This window comes from Drosophila ficusphila, unplaced genomic scaffold (assembly GCF_018152265.1).
Source record: "Drosophila ficusphila isolate 14025-0441.05 unplaced genomic scaffold, ASM1815226v1 contig_412, whole genome shotgun sequence".
NCBI lineage: Eukaryota > Metazoa > Arthropoda > Insecta > Diptera > Drosophilidae > Drosophila > Drosophila ficusphila.
The window spans coordinates 2729465-2744188 of NW_025064326.1; the positions used below are offsets into that span (position 1 = coordinate 2729465).

General features: G+C 44.6%; 1 protein-coding gene across 2 annotated transcripts in view; it reads right to left on the minus strand.

Moving 5' to 3' along the window:
- Window positions 1-1051: 1051 nt before the first annotated feature.
- The window catches only part of LOC108092507 (protein O-mannosyl-transferase TMTC1), a 45090-nt gene continuing 31417 nt past the window's right edge, over window positions 1052-14724 (minus strand). For both annotated transcript variants that reach the window (XM_017192126.1, XM_017192125.1), the window contains 6 exons: window positions 10052-10589; window positions 9123-9939; window positions 8721-8835; window positions 1815-2295; window positions 1675-1759; window positions 1052-1513 (listed from right to left, as the gene is read on the minus strand). In XM_017192126.1, coding sequence (XP_017047615.1) covers window positions 1173-1513; window positions 1675-1759; window positions 1815-2295; window positions 8721-8835; window positions 9123-9939; window positions 10052-10589 — 2377 coding nt within the window. In that variant the 3' untranslated portion in view covers window positions 1052-1172. The remainder of the gene's footprint in view (window positions 1514-1674; window positions 1760-1814; window positions 2296-8720; window positions 8836-9122; window positions 9940-10051; window positions 10590-14724) is intronic.

A 14724-nucleotide genomic window follows, 5' to 3' on the forward strand; every position in this document is an offset into this window, starting at 1 on the left:
GCGCAGTCGGTTATGTTTCTGGGATTGGGGGCGTGGCTGGAGTTTGTGTGTGTTTTGGGGCTATTCCCCATTGTTTGCACTCCCGACTGACGAGGGCCCAAAGGAGCTCCCCAGATTTAGCCGGCCGTGTGTGTGTTGGTGTGTGTGAGTGTGATGGTGTGTGTGTGTGGTTTTTGGTGGATTTACTCGAGGGGCATCTGCTCGGCTTAGCGCTAAAATGTGTGTCTACCTGGACCCCATACTCACCCGTACACCTGTCATATCTGGGAGCCATAGTCCTGTGTTTGCTGCTGATGGAATTTTAATTAAATACCCGGGTGTCTATGTTAATTTATATGCGCATATGCTTAGCCGGAAAGTCTGGGTCTGGCCAATTCCATTCCGCTTTTCCGTTCTGTGTTTTCCGTTCTGCGTTTTCCACATTGATATGACGAGAGGACTCACCTTTGAAGTGGCGGCGCATGTTTGTGATTAAGAGCTTTTTCGGGGCCCGCTGCTCCTCAACTCAGTTTCATTGTTTAAAATTTAATTATAATTTAATGCTTAGTAAGCACTATTTCTCGCATGAAGCCCCCAGCCTCCGAAGCCCCTTTCACCCCCTTCTCCCCTTTTTGGTTTCTGTGGTTTTCCTTTTGGCCCGAGCCACTTGATATTATCACTTTGTCGTCTGTCTGTCTGACTGACTCACCCACTCAACCACCCAACCACCCACAGGTTTTCACTCGGAGACCTTTGACTTTGTCTGCGCCCCTGTTTTCGATTCGCCCAAGTTCTTTGGTTTCGCCAGGCTTTTGTCTGCGTTTTGGCCCCGTCACCTGGCTCGGTTTCCCCAGATGAAACCCACAGCCACTTGATATGGAAATAATTTGCCGCGGGGGTTTGGCTTTCAGGAATTTGCCCCGGCAACAGATTGGCATTTTCACATAATGCTGGCTTAACTAATTGTGGTCGAGAGGAATGCACTTTGAAATGCTGCATTTAGTTCGAAATATTAGGGAATCTGGTGTGTAATTTGATAAACATGTAAGTAAGAATGCAAAAATCAATAAACTTGTTTTAATATTCTTCATTATTTATTATTAAAAATATATGTCAATCATTTGTATAGCGCTCTCTTCTATCTACAATTTATTTAAGCCTACGATTCCAACAGCTATATATTCTTTTCACCATTATTCATTGGTATCCTTGTGCAGATTCATCTTGGCCAGATTCGCCCTGCTGATGGCGTGTCCTGGCTGCAGTTCCAAGGCCCTTTGATAGCACTCCACTGCATCCTTTCGGAGTCCTCGCATCTGCAGGATGGCTCCCAGATTGGCATGGGCATGGGCAGCCATTGGTTGCAGGGTAACAGCCTTTCGGTACCACAACTCCGCTTCTGCCAGGCGATTCAGCAGACGCAGTGCATCCGCCACACAGGATTGCAGGGTGTAATCGTTGGGTGCCAAGGCGGCAGCTCGTAAACGAAGACTAAGAGCCTCCTGATGGCGCTCCTGCTGCTCCAGGAAGTCAGCTGGAATAGTATAAATGGTTAACTAATTATTAGTAAACAGATATAGAATACATTATTTTATTATTATTATAATTTTAGGAATTTCCCTAAATATTCATATTTTATTATTGCATATTTATGCCAAATAGTAACAGAAAAATATTAACTATTTTTTATCTTACCATAATGGTGATGAGAACTGGCCTCCAAAGGAGCCAGCTGCAGGGCCCTTTTGAACCAAGATTCTGCTTCAGCAAGTCGACTTCCCTGCGGGTTCAATAGAATATTATTACCTAATCACAATTGGATATCCTCAACTTACATTTCTGGCCAGAGTTTGGCCATAGGTGACGTAGGCCGCTCCCTTTTCCGGCTGAAGTTGCAGGGCCAATCTCTGCTGATGCTCAGCCTCATCCCAATCCTGCAGCTCCGCGAGGATTTCCCCGAGACGCAGGTGCAGCACGGCCCTCTGCTTCTGAGGCAGCAAAGCCAGAGCTTTTAGGGATTCCCTCAGCGAGGATGCAGCCTCCTGAAGTCTTCCTTCGGCGCGGAGAAGGACACTCAGTTGCAGGTAGCAGGTGCAGCGTGCCTCCTCGTGGGCTCCTCGGTCCCGAACCCCGTTGCCCTCCAGACGAGCTCCTGTCCGCAGCACCGAGATGGCTTCTCGCCGATGGTCGCCCAGGGAGATCAGGGAGATGCCCAGATTCAAGTACGCCACCGAAAGTTGGGGACGCAGTTCGATGGCCCTGCGAAAGCTTGGAACTGCCGAACTAAAGTTGAGCTGCTTCTGGTGAACCACGCCCCTAAAAAAATATTAAAAAATTATTATACATATTAAATTAGACTAAATAATTTTAAATAATATTATGCAGGTAACATTAAATATTTATTCTTCTTATAACTAACTTTAACTGCGAAGAAATGTTAAAGTTCTCTTCTCTTATTTAAGATTTTCCTTGCCACCCAAGAACGCACTTGAATATCTGAGGAATTGCACTTTTGGCAGCAACTTTCATAGTTTTTTGCCCTTTACTCAGTGGGAGGAATTGGAGGAAAAAATTGTTTAAAAAATATGCAAGAGAAAAGCATAAAAAAACCAAGAAAGCGAAGTTACTTAAGAACCGGACTGCAGCCTCTAAAGGAGTTGGGAGTAAATTAACTTTCAGTTTGCTTTGCTGCGGTTTCCACTGGTTAATTGGAGTTTGCTGACCTTCAAGCTGACTCTCGCCGGATTCATTTAATCAACGGGCAGCTCTTTAAGGCAGTTAAATAAATGTACAGCCGCTTGTCAAGCAAATATTCTGCATATATGCATACGTTTGTCAGTCGTCGCATGGTAGTTATCCATTCAAGCCCGGATGTCTGAGGCCCCCAATGTAAACAGAAACAGAAAGTTTCCCCGGATCGTATGCATGGGTAAGTGATTCTAAATAAAGGCAGCGTTTTGATTCCGGAGGAATGTAACGATACGATACGGAGCGGTGCAAAATAAACCCCAGCCCAGATTGCTCCTGCAAACCAGCCACATCTGCAGCGGCAACAAAACAACAAAATAATTCAAACAAAACTGCGCGCTCTGAAATTTGTGTTGAGTAGCGACAAGGCTATAAAACCAACAAGAGGGCGGATTGTGAAGAGTCTGGCTTTTGACAACAGGCTGCTTATATCTTTAAGTATATCAAATATATCTTTAAAATAAAAAAAAGTATATTTATATGTTTGAGAATGTAAAATCTGGAACAGGGATTTGTGTAATCATTATAAATTCAAAGTGTATCGGCAAATATTTGCATTGCTGCTCAGAAAAAGTATTTTTAGACTTTCCGCATTTATTGATATTTATATTATTCACTTATTTACCTTTCCAAAAAATAATCCCAAAAAGAAACAAGAGGCCTATAAATATTGCTCCCCTGAGATGACTTTTAATATATAAACATTTTTCCACAAGCTAAACCCTAAACCCTATTTTACTCAACAATTTGCATACCGGACCCCTCGGATTCACCGATTAGCTTTTCCAACAGACACTGGACTCTGGAGAGGGTGTGTGTAGTGTGTAAACTTTTCAATAAACACTCGCATATGCCGCCGCATGCAGAGCTGAATTTGTTTAAATTTTATTTTCGAATGAGCAGCCATTCGACGTTCCATGTTGAAAATCCCTCGTTGCCCACAATTTCACTCCCGAATCGTATCCCCCAGTACCGAATTTGTATGCTGCATTTGGGGGTGCAACCCAACAACCAAAAAAAAAAAAGAAGGAAAACCGAGAAAAAAGAGTGGAAAACAACCGAAAAAGGAGCCAAGTGAATGCATGCGAATTGCAACCGAACAACGCATGGATTTGCTCAACTGAATATTGAGTATTCTATTTTATACTATATTCCAGTCGGGCCAAAAGAAAAACAAACCATGTTGTTCTCTATTTATTCGGTTGTTCCACCCTATAGTATTTTTTCCCTTTTTCTTTGTGCAGGTAAGCAAACAGCAACAGAACGAAAATAAAACGAGCAGAAAGAGTGAAAACGAGAAATCGAATTATACAGCTCAGTGATTTTTTGGTTTTGGTGTTTGGCTGCCTGTTACTTTGACTTCCCGCCATCCACCCACCACTAAGCACCCACCATCTACCACCCACCACCCACTAGCCATCAGCCAGCACTCAACTTATCCTTTGCTGTGGCATTTTGCAGCTAAAAATCAGAGCAGCCTCGCCAGGCACAGCAACAAACACACGGCACAGCAAATCCCTGACAGTTGACTGGCGCAGCAAGGAGCGGCTGTGGCAGTGGCAGTGGCAAGGAGCAACAGGACCTGCTGCTGCTGCTACTGCTGCAGGACGGATAGATGGATGCTTTATGTTCCGGCAGGCGGCACGTGGCGGGATCTGGGCTCTGGGTTCTGGGGATCCGTTGCCGCAGGGCGCAAGGTGCCGGCTAGAGATATCCCGGCTATTGATGGCTTACGAGTAAATAATGTACAAACAGCTGCTTATCCGCGACGCACTGGCACCCCGGAGCTCCAATTTTGGCTTAAAGGGTGGTTGGGGGATTGCTAGATTGCTAGATTGGTGAATTGGGGGGTTAACTCAGGGGTCGAAGGGCACCTGCCATTGATTTTCGATTAGAAAACGGAAGGCTCTGGCTCCCCACGTAGCCATCAAAATTTCACAGCTTGGCAAACTCTTAAAGCTTTCATAATGTAAATGTTTCAATCTCCTCCTCTGACTTTTAGATTAGCAACTGTGCACTACGGGAAAATTAAGGCACTTATTTACATACAGAACTAATTATAAATAATACAAATAATGTAAAAGAGTTTACAATACTAATTGCATGCTTATAATAGTCTTTTACTTTATTTAATTATTTTAAGGGTACCATATAAAATTATTTGAGTATTCCAAACTCCATCTGATTCCGATTTTTGCATAGTGTAACTAAGTCGGAGGCCATGGAAAAGAGGCTGCCTCCGTTGCATTCTGCAAGTGGACAGGGCAAAAATTCAATCAGACAACTTTTCGATAAGCTGCAAAGGCAACTTGGGCTGCCAAAGTGGGTGAAAGTGGGTGGGAAAAGCGTTTTAAACTTTCAGAGCACTAAAATGAAATCTCCGCCTGGGCTTCCCGCCACTTTGGACTTGGTCAGAGGCCAATGTGCCAACGGCTAGGGATCCGGGTTCGGATCCGGAGCCATTCTCCATTCTCCATTCGCCATTCAACCACCCATTTTCCCAGCGGCTCGTGTATCGTTTTGAGCCAAGTTAATAACCTGCAGGCGAGCGAAGCCCTAGCAGTTATGAAGTTCGCGCTTTGCTTTTATGTCATTGACATTATTTGAAATTTTATCTAAGCCGTCAACAGTTGTATTTTCTTTCAGCTCCTTTCTTGGCTTTCTCTCGGTTTTTACAAGCGACTTTCCCGAGGATTATGAAAGATATTGCGGCGCGGCTGTATATTTTGCCCCAGGGACTTGTTACCCAATTAGAGTGGCTAAGTAAATGGAGAAAAGTCTGGTTAATAAATGCGATCAAGAAAGGCCGGGATACTTTGACATTATCTAATGATTGTTGGACAACCTATCATGTTTTTAGAATTTGTATTTATTAAAAATAATGTTAATGGTTCCGATTTAAGTTTAAAGCTTTTTAAATAATCTGTTGGATTTTAAAGAAGAATTTTTCGTATTTTCTTTTCCATTAGCAGTACATGTATTTTTCACGTTTCGTTGAGCAACAAATATAACATTTTTCAATATTTTTTTAAGCCACAGTCACTTATTATTAGAAATGCAAAAAGAGACCACGAAAATTCTTGTAAAAAATAATCGTCAATACGAGCATTAATGTAACAGTCTCCCATAAGCCGATAATCCGCTCATATATAAACACAGCCGCACAAATAAGCAGTTTAAAGAGGCTTTTTCATCGCAGAGTAACGAGTAAAACAAAACGCTCTGGCCGAGTATTTATTTAAATGAGGAAAACGGAATTACAGCATATTGGGCTTCCATGGAAACAGAGCGCTTAATACACTCACGGGGTTAAATGCCCCACTGCAGCGACGCTTTTCCCCTGCCAGTTTCCCGGTTTTCCATAGTTTTAGCCTTTACTTTTCCGGAGAAACGAAGGCAATTCGGCGTAGAACGATTACGCCATTCACGGATGAGGTGGAAGATTCCGTTCCGTTTCCCCAGCTGCTGCCATTGTCCGTAGCTCCCGGGAGTTCTCAGCAATTATTTGTATTGGGCTGCTCCTCGGAGAGCTTTTTTTTTTTCGTCTCCCCAGCGGGAAGCTGGAAAAATGACTTGGCAAGCGAGCGAAGGGGGATTTACCTACAATTTGCCAAGGAAGCAAAGCGAAAGGATTTATTCGGTGCGTCTTTTGCTCTCCTTTTTTGGAGCGTAAAGCCTATTATGTCAAACACAATAATCAACAACAAGCGGCAAGGCGACGGCAGCAGTGGCAGTAGCAGCAACGAGCGAAAGCAGCAACAATAGTGACAACTGGGCGTATGAGCAACGCTGCCAGCGAGTCCCTGCAAGGACATGCGGCGATTTGGGGCGACTATGGGTTGCTAGAGGAGCGGCCGGCAGTGGAAATGACGTCCTGCATATTCAAAGGGAGTGCTGCAGTCAGCACGGCAAATCAACAGTGGTTTAAAAAGAATATTTTTCAAAATATTTCACCAAAGATAACTATTTATGTAAACTATAATTTTTCTAATCCTTAGTGAATTGATTCAAAAATGGAATAAATATTAAGTTTTTTTCTCAGACAGCAAGCTACGTAAATATGTAAAGCTTTAAAAGTTATCTTACTATATTATTGATATATATTCAATATCGAATGATAATAAAATGTGTTTATTTGAGAGGAATGTTGAACAAAATAAGTAGAAAATGCTTTTGTTATCCCATCCATATTTATGTACGCAGAATCTCTGTCAACTAGATTGGTTGTCATAGTTCTCTCCTCATTGATTGCGAAATTAATTGAGTTCTCCATTAGCTCCCGTTTTTTGGACAGGCATTTCCGCTTTTCCGCTTTTCCACTTTTCCACCCAGGGTGCCTTTCCAAGGGGCGTCGAGTGCTATTCGTTAAGCGTTGGCATGTTTGCGCTTCTCTCGTAATGCATAGTAACTGCCCTGGGTTTTTCGTGCTCTCCTACAGGCAAACTGCTACCCAAATCCCCGGGGACACTGGGCCATTTTCCGGGATGGGAAAGTCTGCGCCCAGCGTTCTCAGTTGGCGGTCGCCGTTAGCGTCGATGCAACGAGTAAATTGCTCTACGACCATCCGAAGCTGGCTGCGAGTGTGCCTGCTATGCGATGTGTGTCCAAAGGAGCAGTGTCATTGGCCCCGGGAAATCGCTGGATGGAGAGGGAGAAGCGGGAAAAGCGGCTGGGAAAAGCGGGGGGATAAGCAGGATGCCGACGTCATGCGTCAGCAGTTTTATTTTCTCATATTGTTGCATCAAGTGCAGCTTGTAAGCAGAAATGCCAATTTCCCCTTTGTTGTTACTGTTTTTCATTCTGATTCCCATAACAATCGCAGATACTCGTATGTTATTGTTGATTTGCTTGTCTAGGACATTTTCTATGTATAGTATGTCGGGGCTTCTGTTTATTTATTGCGTTAGACAGCGAAATAGTTGCAGAATGCCGAAGAATGCAATTTCGCAGCTGATGCGTGATGTACGTGTGCGACTTTATGGGGAACGGATCGCAGACAAAATAGATTACATAAATCTGGATATAAACTGGGATGCTTAGGGACTTCTGAGTCTGCATTGCTTTATTGTGAGTTTTAAGGATTTACGAACGAAGGCTAAGCCGTTGTTTGTGCTCTGAAAACCCTTTGCTCTTCCCTAGAAATTCTAGTTCTAATGTTTGCGAATATTACGGCTAGCCACTCTGAACTTCCTCGGTTCCCATTTGTGTGGAGCACGAGCCCCCTTGCAAATTAGAACTCCATGTGTACTTAGCAACTGGCCAGTAATCCCGGCTATCTCGAAGAATCTGAGGCCCACTCGAAAACCCATTCAGTTTTGGCCTAATTAACAGCATATCTGCAGGGGATTAGGCTGCGCAATGGTTCTCGCATTCATTTCGCTCGTATTGTTTCAAAGGTTCCGCTGCCGTTGCCCCCACAAAGGTACAAAAGGAGTACAATAGAAGGGATAGAAGGGGGCGTGGCCGTGGGCGGTGGAGCGGGGAAAAAATGGAAACCAGCAGCTATTTGCTGTTGATGGCTGCCGAGTGCATGCAAATTGCCATCCAAAAGATGCAAAACATGTGCCCCCTGCGCCGGAGCTAAAGTTTCTGACCGAGTTGATTTGTATGCGCGATGCATCTGGACAGTCTTAACCACCCACCGAACCACCCATCCAAGCCACCCAAACGCCCACTTCCCCTCTTTTTGTCGCTTTTTTCTCAGATGTTGTCCGAACGTTTTTGCCGGCAAACGGAAGAGGCAACAGAGCAGCGACTACAGAGGCATCTGCCATTTGGAACTGAGAGCAAGCCACCCACTACCCACCCAACCACTGCACCACCCAATGCCCAAGGTCGCGACTGCCATTCACTTTGAGCTTTTGAATTTTGAAAGGGCCGCGCGGGCAAAAACTGACATCATTTTGTGTGTTCAGGCTTCGTGTTGCGCGAGCTCCGCTTCGAATTGCAAAGGGTTTTCGGGGGCCACCACATGGTCGCCTCCGTTTACTCACAGATTAAAGTGAGCATCCGCCATGGAGGGCCGGTGTCCAAGGGCCGTCCTCAGGGCCAATTCGGCCTCCTCGTATCTGCCTTGGGCGCTCAAAACGCTTCCCAGGTTGGCCAGAGCTGGAAAATAGAAGAAAATACAAAGTTGGAATAACTAACATGCACATACAATCCATAAGGTCATATAAAAATATATGATAGTATCAGGAATATTAAAAATAAGTATTCTTAACATCTATAATATATATATAATAGCAACTCATAGCAAATAAATATTGTCTCATGAATCTACTGAAAGAAAACCAATAAATATTAATCATACGACCTGTAGGCCAAACTCCGTGGCTGATAAAACGTAGCTGTTTACAGGAAAGAAATAAAGATGGAGCAGTATAAACTACACTCACCTTTTGGTGGATTAACCCTAATGGCACTTCGGAATAGCTGCTCCTCATCGCGCCAGTCCAAGTTGCGTCGAAAGGTGCGAAGTCCGTGGACTCCGAGGAGCAGCCCCAGGGCGCAGAGAAGCATCATCTTGGAGCGCCTGCAGCTATTGACCCTCTGCCAGAGATGGCCGAAACCGAGTCCGAAGAGCAGACAATAGCCCACACTCGGCAGATAGAGCACCCTTTCGGCCATAACCAATCCCACGTAGAAGAGCAGATTGCTGGCGGGCAGAAAGGGCAACACAATGAAGGCGACACCCATGAAGGATCCCGGCCAGAAGGAGCTTTTCGAGCAGGTGGCTGGCGCAGAACGATGGCTGGGAGCGGCCAGCTGGTGGTGGCACTCGCAGGTGAGTCCCAGCCAATTGTGGCAGCTGTTGCCGCCCAATCTCCTTAAAAGCGGCAGCGAAATGTGCGCCACTTCCGCAAAGTCCATCGACGCGGTAGATCGACTTAGTCCGGATCTCCTCCACAGCACGGTAAACAGGGATCCGTAGAAACCAACACTCAGGATATTTCGGGGATCCCAAAGTGTCCGGATCCGCGGAATAGCCTCCATTCCCCAGTCGAAACTCAGCTCCTGTGGCCACAAAAGCAGGCGAAAGTTGGCCACTGGCAGGTACAAAAAAGTGAGTGTCCGTGTCCAAAAGCAGGTTTCATGGGCCGCTGGATTGTCGGCCGCCGAAAAGGCGGTAGAGGGGCGTGGCAGCAGGCTTAATCGACAGTAGGCGGCACTCAATAGGGTTATGGTCAGAATGGAGAGCGATCGGAAGCGGTGCTAAAGATTAAAACAAGTATTGATTTATTAGGAACAAATAGTTAAGGATAATAATGCAGATAAATATTAGCTATTGAGTATTTATTATATATGTATTTAAATTAAATCTCACCTTATCACTACTTTCCCTGTTGACAGCGAAGAGGACATCGCAGAGTCCGCACAAAAGGAGCGCCGTGATGGCGGTCTCCTTGCAGAGAAGAGCAGCCAGCGCGAGGATAATGGTGAGGACCAGGGAACCCCACTCCCGATTCAGCATGTGCCGTCGATAGGAGAGGTAGGAGAGCAGGTAGCAGATGCAGGCAGCCAAATCGGCCCTGCCCACCAGTCCGGCCACCGCCTCCGAGTGGGCGGGATGGGCGGCGAAGAGGGCGCCGGCGGCCAGGACTCCGATTCGCGAGGGGAGCAGGGTGCGTCCCACCAGGAAGACCAGCCACGTGGCCACGCAGTGGAGCAGCACGTTGACCAGGTGATAGCCCGCGGGTGTCAGTCCGCCCGCCAGGAAGTTCAGCCGGAAGCTGAGCACGCACAGCGGTCGCCAGGAGCCGTGGGATCCGCTGTCCTGCAGAGGAGTGCCCCAGAAGTCGTTCCGCAGGAGATGAGCCAGCGGACGAAGTCCTGTCACGTCGCCGTTCGCCAAGATGGCGCGTCTGCAAGGAAAAATCACAAAAATGTACGATGATGCACAGAGATAAAAGTAATTGGGTTCTGGAAATTATTCCTTAACAATAATATAAGCTTTTTCTAATTATATTCCTTGAGATTGGTTAATTATAACTCAGGCGTAATTTTGGTTTTGTAAAAACAAGCCATATATTTAATGTTGATTTTATGGTTCTAAGTGTGTCGTTGTCCTCGGCTCACATTACCAACGAGTTGAAGTTGAGAACGGGCGACGACAACCTGTGGCACACCTGTCCAATTAATTAAAATGATTAATTGTTCAGGCAGGACCTTCTCTATCTTCCCACTGCTCACTCCTCCTTTTTGCAGTTACCCAAAGTGGCCGCTTCTCCTCAACTTGACTCCTTTCTTCTCGACTTTCCTGCAACACGAAATTGGAGAGCTGTGGATTCTATGGGACCACTTGTGCCTGCGCCTCTTGTCCTATTTATTTTGCTTTTACTTAGATTGGTAGTAAGTTTGGGGTAGGGTACATTGACTATGAAAGGAGCTTCGTTTTAAAAGGGTAAATATTAAAATGTTCTGCTAAAATATCAAATGATGAGTAAAAGATATCATTTTGATACTGAACCTTATTATTTCGCATTCTAGTTAGTTTATATTGTATTATAACTTATGCTTTAAGAAAGGGCATTGAATATTCTGTTTCATCTAGCACAATCGAGTTCATGCCTGCCTATTTTTATTGTCCTTTTGTTTTTGCACTCGGCATAAATATTGTTAAAGTGCCAAGCGACAGTTGACCCGCCAGCCCCGCCTCTTTTCAGCTGCCGCCCCCTCGTTCCCCCTTCTGCGCACTTGCGGCTTGATTAATTGCCGATTTGTTGGCGTATTTTGTGCCTTTGTTGTAAAACAGCACAGTGCGATACACTCATACACCCATATCTGTGTACCAACACGAACGCTGTCACTGTGTGTGTGGGAGGGGTCCTGCGTCCTTCGTCCCTCGTCCTTGGTAATTGGCTCGCCGTTGTAGCGCTCCTTGTTGTCCTAATCGATTTGGCCGGCACAGTGGCTCCGGGTCAGGTGGCCATATAATCAGGGTTAGTTTGTTATCGGCGTTGTTGCCGCCGTTTGTGGATATTTATAGAGGGCTTGCAATAATACCTTGGCCATTTTATGCATAATTAGTTTTTAGATGTCCCCAGTAAATGCCATTAATTAACTTTCCAACTTTGCGCAGGGCTTTGGGCAAAGTTTTCAGGTCATTTTGGCCCCTAACAATATTGCATCGATATATCTATCAATGTCACCTGATTTCATTACTCGAATAACTCAAGGGGGAAACAAATGGCTCTCTGTTAATATATTTGTTTATTAATTACTGGTTGTTAGCAAAGAAAAAAGTACTAGATATTTATTTAAAATATGTAGCTTGTAGTACTATTAATTACACAATTTTAATTTGATTACAGAAACATTTAAGACTGCTCTTAAAATTCTTTTAATAACATTTCTGTAAAGGAATAGCGTCTAAACTTGAATTGGAAATTAAGTTGCAGCTTGTTAAATAATCAAGTTGTGTGCAGAGATATTTATTTTGGCTTTTTCTGCCTCGGGCTGTAGTTTTAGGGTCTTTTGGGGTGCACAAAGTTCAAAGGTTGTGCAAACGAAGCCGAAGCCTGAAGGCAACTGTAGGGGGAAAGGTCCAAAGAAAAGTCATGTGCAAACACATAAGTTAGAAAGCATTTTGAATAAAAATTCGGTTTTCAATTTAATATTTTATTTATCATTCGAATTTGAAAGCCGTGGAACGGGTGACCGGAAATATGAATTGTGGCAGGGTTTATTGCACGTGTGTGTGGTGCGTGTGTGTGTGTGTGCAGCTCTTTCAATGCCGGAATATGGTAATAAAAAGGATGTGGCGCTGCAGGAAAGGTGGGTGGCGCCACAAATTGGGTTTACGAATTCGCCGGGGAGACGTGCCAAACTATAAAGCAGAGTTATTGGCAAGGACCTGCGTCGCTGGTGCCTTTTTCTGTGAGTGGTTTGCGGGTGTGGGAGCCCACTCATCTGCACTTCAATTTCAATTGGCATTCCGAAGCCCCGCCCCCAAGCCGATCCCTTTTAGTTCGGGCCAAAGCAGCCACAAAAATGTCCTTGAGAGCAAACAAATTCTTATCGGAAGAGCACAAAGCAAAAGCACAGAGCGCAGATGAAGGAGCTGCTAAGTTGGGAAGGACTCGCATGGCAAACGCACAGTGGGGGTTAAAAAAGATGGTATGTGTTTGTTATTACCTAAAATTATTTTAAATATAAATATTTAAAAAATAAAATATTTAATATATTTATGAACTTGACATCCAAAGCCAACTTATTTTCAATTTAATTAAAAAGAATTTAAAAATGTATTTTAAATATTATGTATTTCAATTTGTTTTGATAGCACATTCAATTAATGATAATATTTATTATTTTTCTTATGCGGTTCCTAAACTTGTGGCTGTTGCTGTATTGCGGATGTGCCTTGCGGCTAAATGCTGGGTAATGCCTGTTCTATTTCGGGGCCTCAAGCGTCTACCAGCTTCCCACGTCACATAAACGAACCGAAAATTGTTCTACGCCTCATTTGCAAGCCAGCCGATGCCAAGGTAACGTTCAAATATTGAAAAGAAATTTCATTGCATACCTCGAGGCGGATGCACACACAAAGTCCTCGACTTGCGGGCATTACGGGTGTGGGTGGGAGTACGGAATGGAAGTGGGAGTGAGGGCTTAATTCCCGACCCACCGAACATCGGCGAAGTCACCTCGAAGTCAGCGTCAACATTATCGTCATCAGCAGAATTTCCGCAGTTCCCTTTTTTTGTGCTTTATCATCGTAACTAGTAAATGAATAGCAATCGCAGGGCCAACAACCAAAACATCAACACCCACCGACAGCAGGGGCACCACAACCAACAACAACAACAACAACAGCAGCAGCAGCAGCGGGGGCACTTTGTCAGCGGCATAGCAGGCAACAGGAGGAGAGGGGAGGGGGGAGGGAGAAAAAGGGGGCGGTAAGTGGGCGGTGGGAAGGAGCAACAACAACAATGGCAGGCTTCAAGCAGCTTACAAGTGCGGCATGTTGCTGCCGTTATCGTTCGCTTTTCACTCTCAACTCGAGCAGGAGGCCAGGAACAGGATCAGGATCCTGAAAAGGAGGGGAGGGGGAGGCGTAGGAGGTGGACAAAGAGGGAGGTGGAGATGAAGGAGGTGGACGAAGAGGAGCAGGAACAGAGTCTCAGGCAATCGAATAGGAACAAGCCACAACACACATGCGATGCACAGTGAAACTCATGGGTTAAATTAGTTTTTAATATTAATAAATTTATATTCTCACATAATCTAATTCAAGTGATACATATGTATCTGAATGTATCTAACTTTCTATTTACTTGCTTATTTGTAATTTGTATTGTATTGTGATACAACCAAAAATAAATAGCAATATTCCTTACACTGCTTTCAAATAATAATCCGATTTATTTACAATATCAGTGAGTGACAAAATATTTTTCAAAATAATCTTTGCTGACAATAATTTGAATTTTCAACGCCAAAGTGCTCAAGCTTCCCAGTCCACTGTGAAACTCATATTACCCACACACAAAAGCCCGGACAGCCAAACAGGACTGTGGTTGGCTTTTGTTGAAGACAATATATCATAGCATCAGCACCGAATGTGGACACCATTCTTGCCTTCCGTTCCGAGCCGGCTCGCTCCGTTTCACCTCCCCCCTCCCCATTTTCCCCATTTTCCTGGCTACCCACAACATTTGTATTTGTTGCAGCCGTTGTGCTTATGTAAAGTGAAAATTTTCGATTTTATATAGGTACTACAAGAAAAAGAGCACAAAATTCTGTTACTCCGGTGGCAAACACACCTCTCTTCATCCACCCATCGTTTGTGAAGTGCGCCTAGCGTCCGGTGGTTGTGTGCCATCAAAATTACGTATACGTAACGTTGCCACTGCTGTTGTTGATTTTTTACTGCCGGAGCTGCTGCTGTTGTCGCTGTCCTTTTAATACGGCACATAAATTATTGTAAGACTGCAGATTGGGGATGTTTTTTGGGGAAAATGGAAATATATCAACTTGAAGGTGTGAATCGGATAA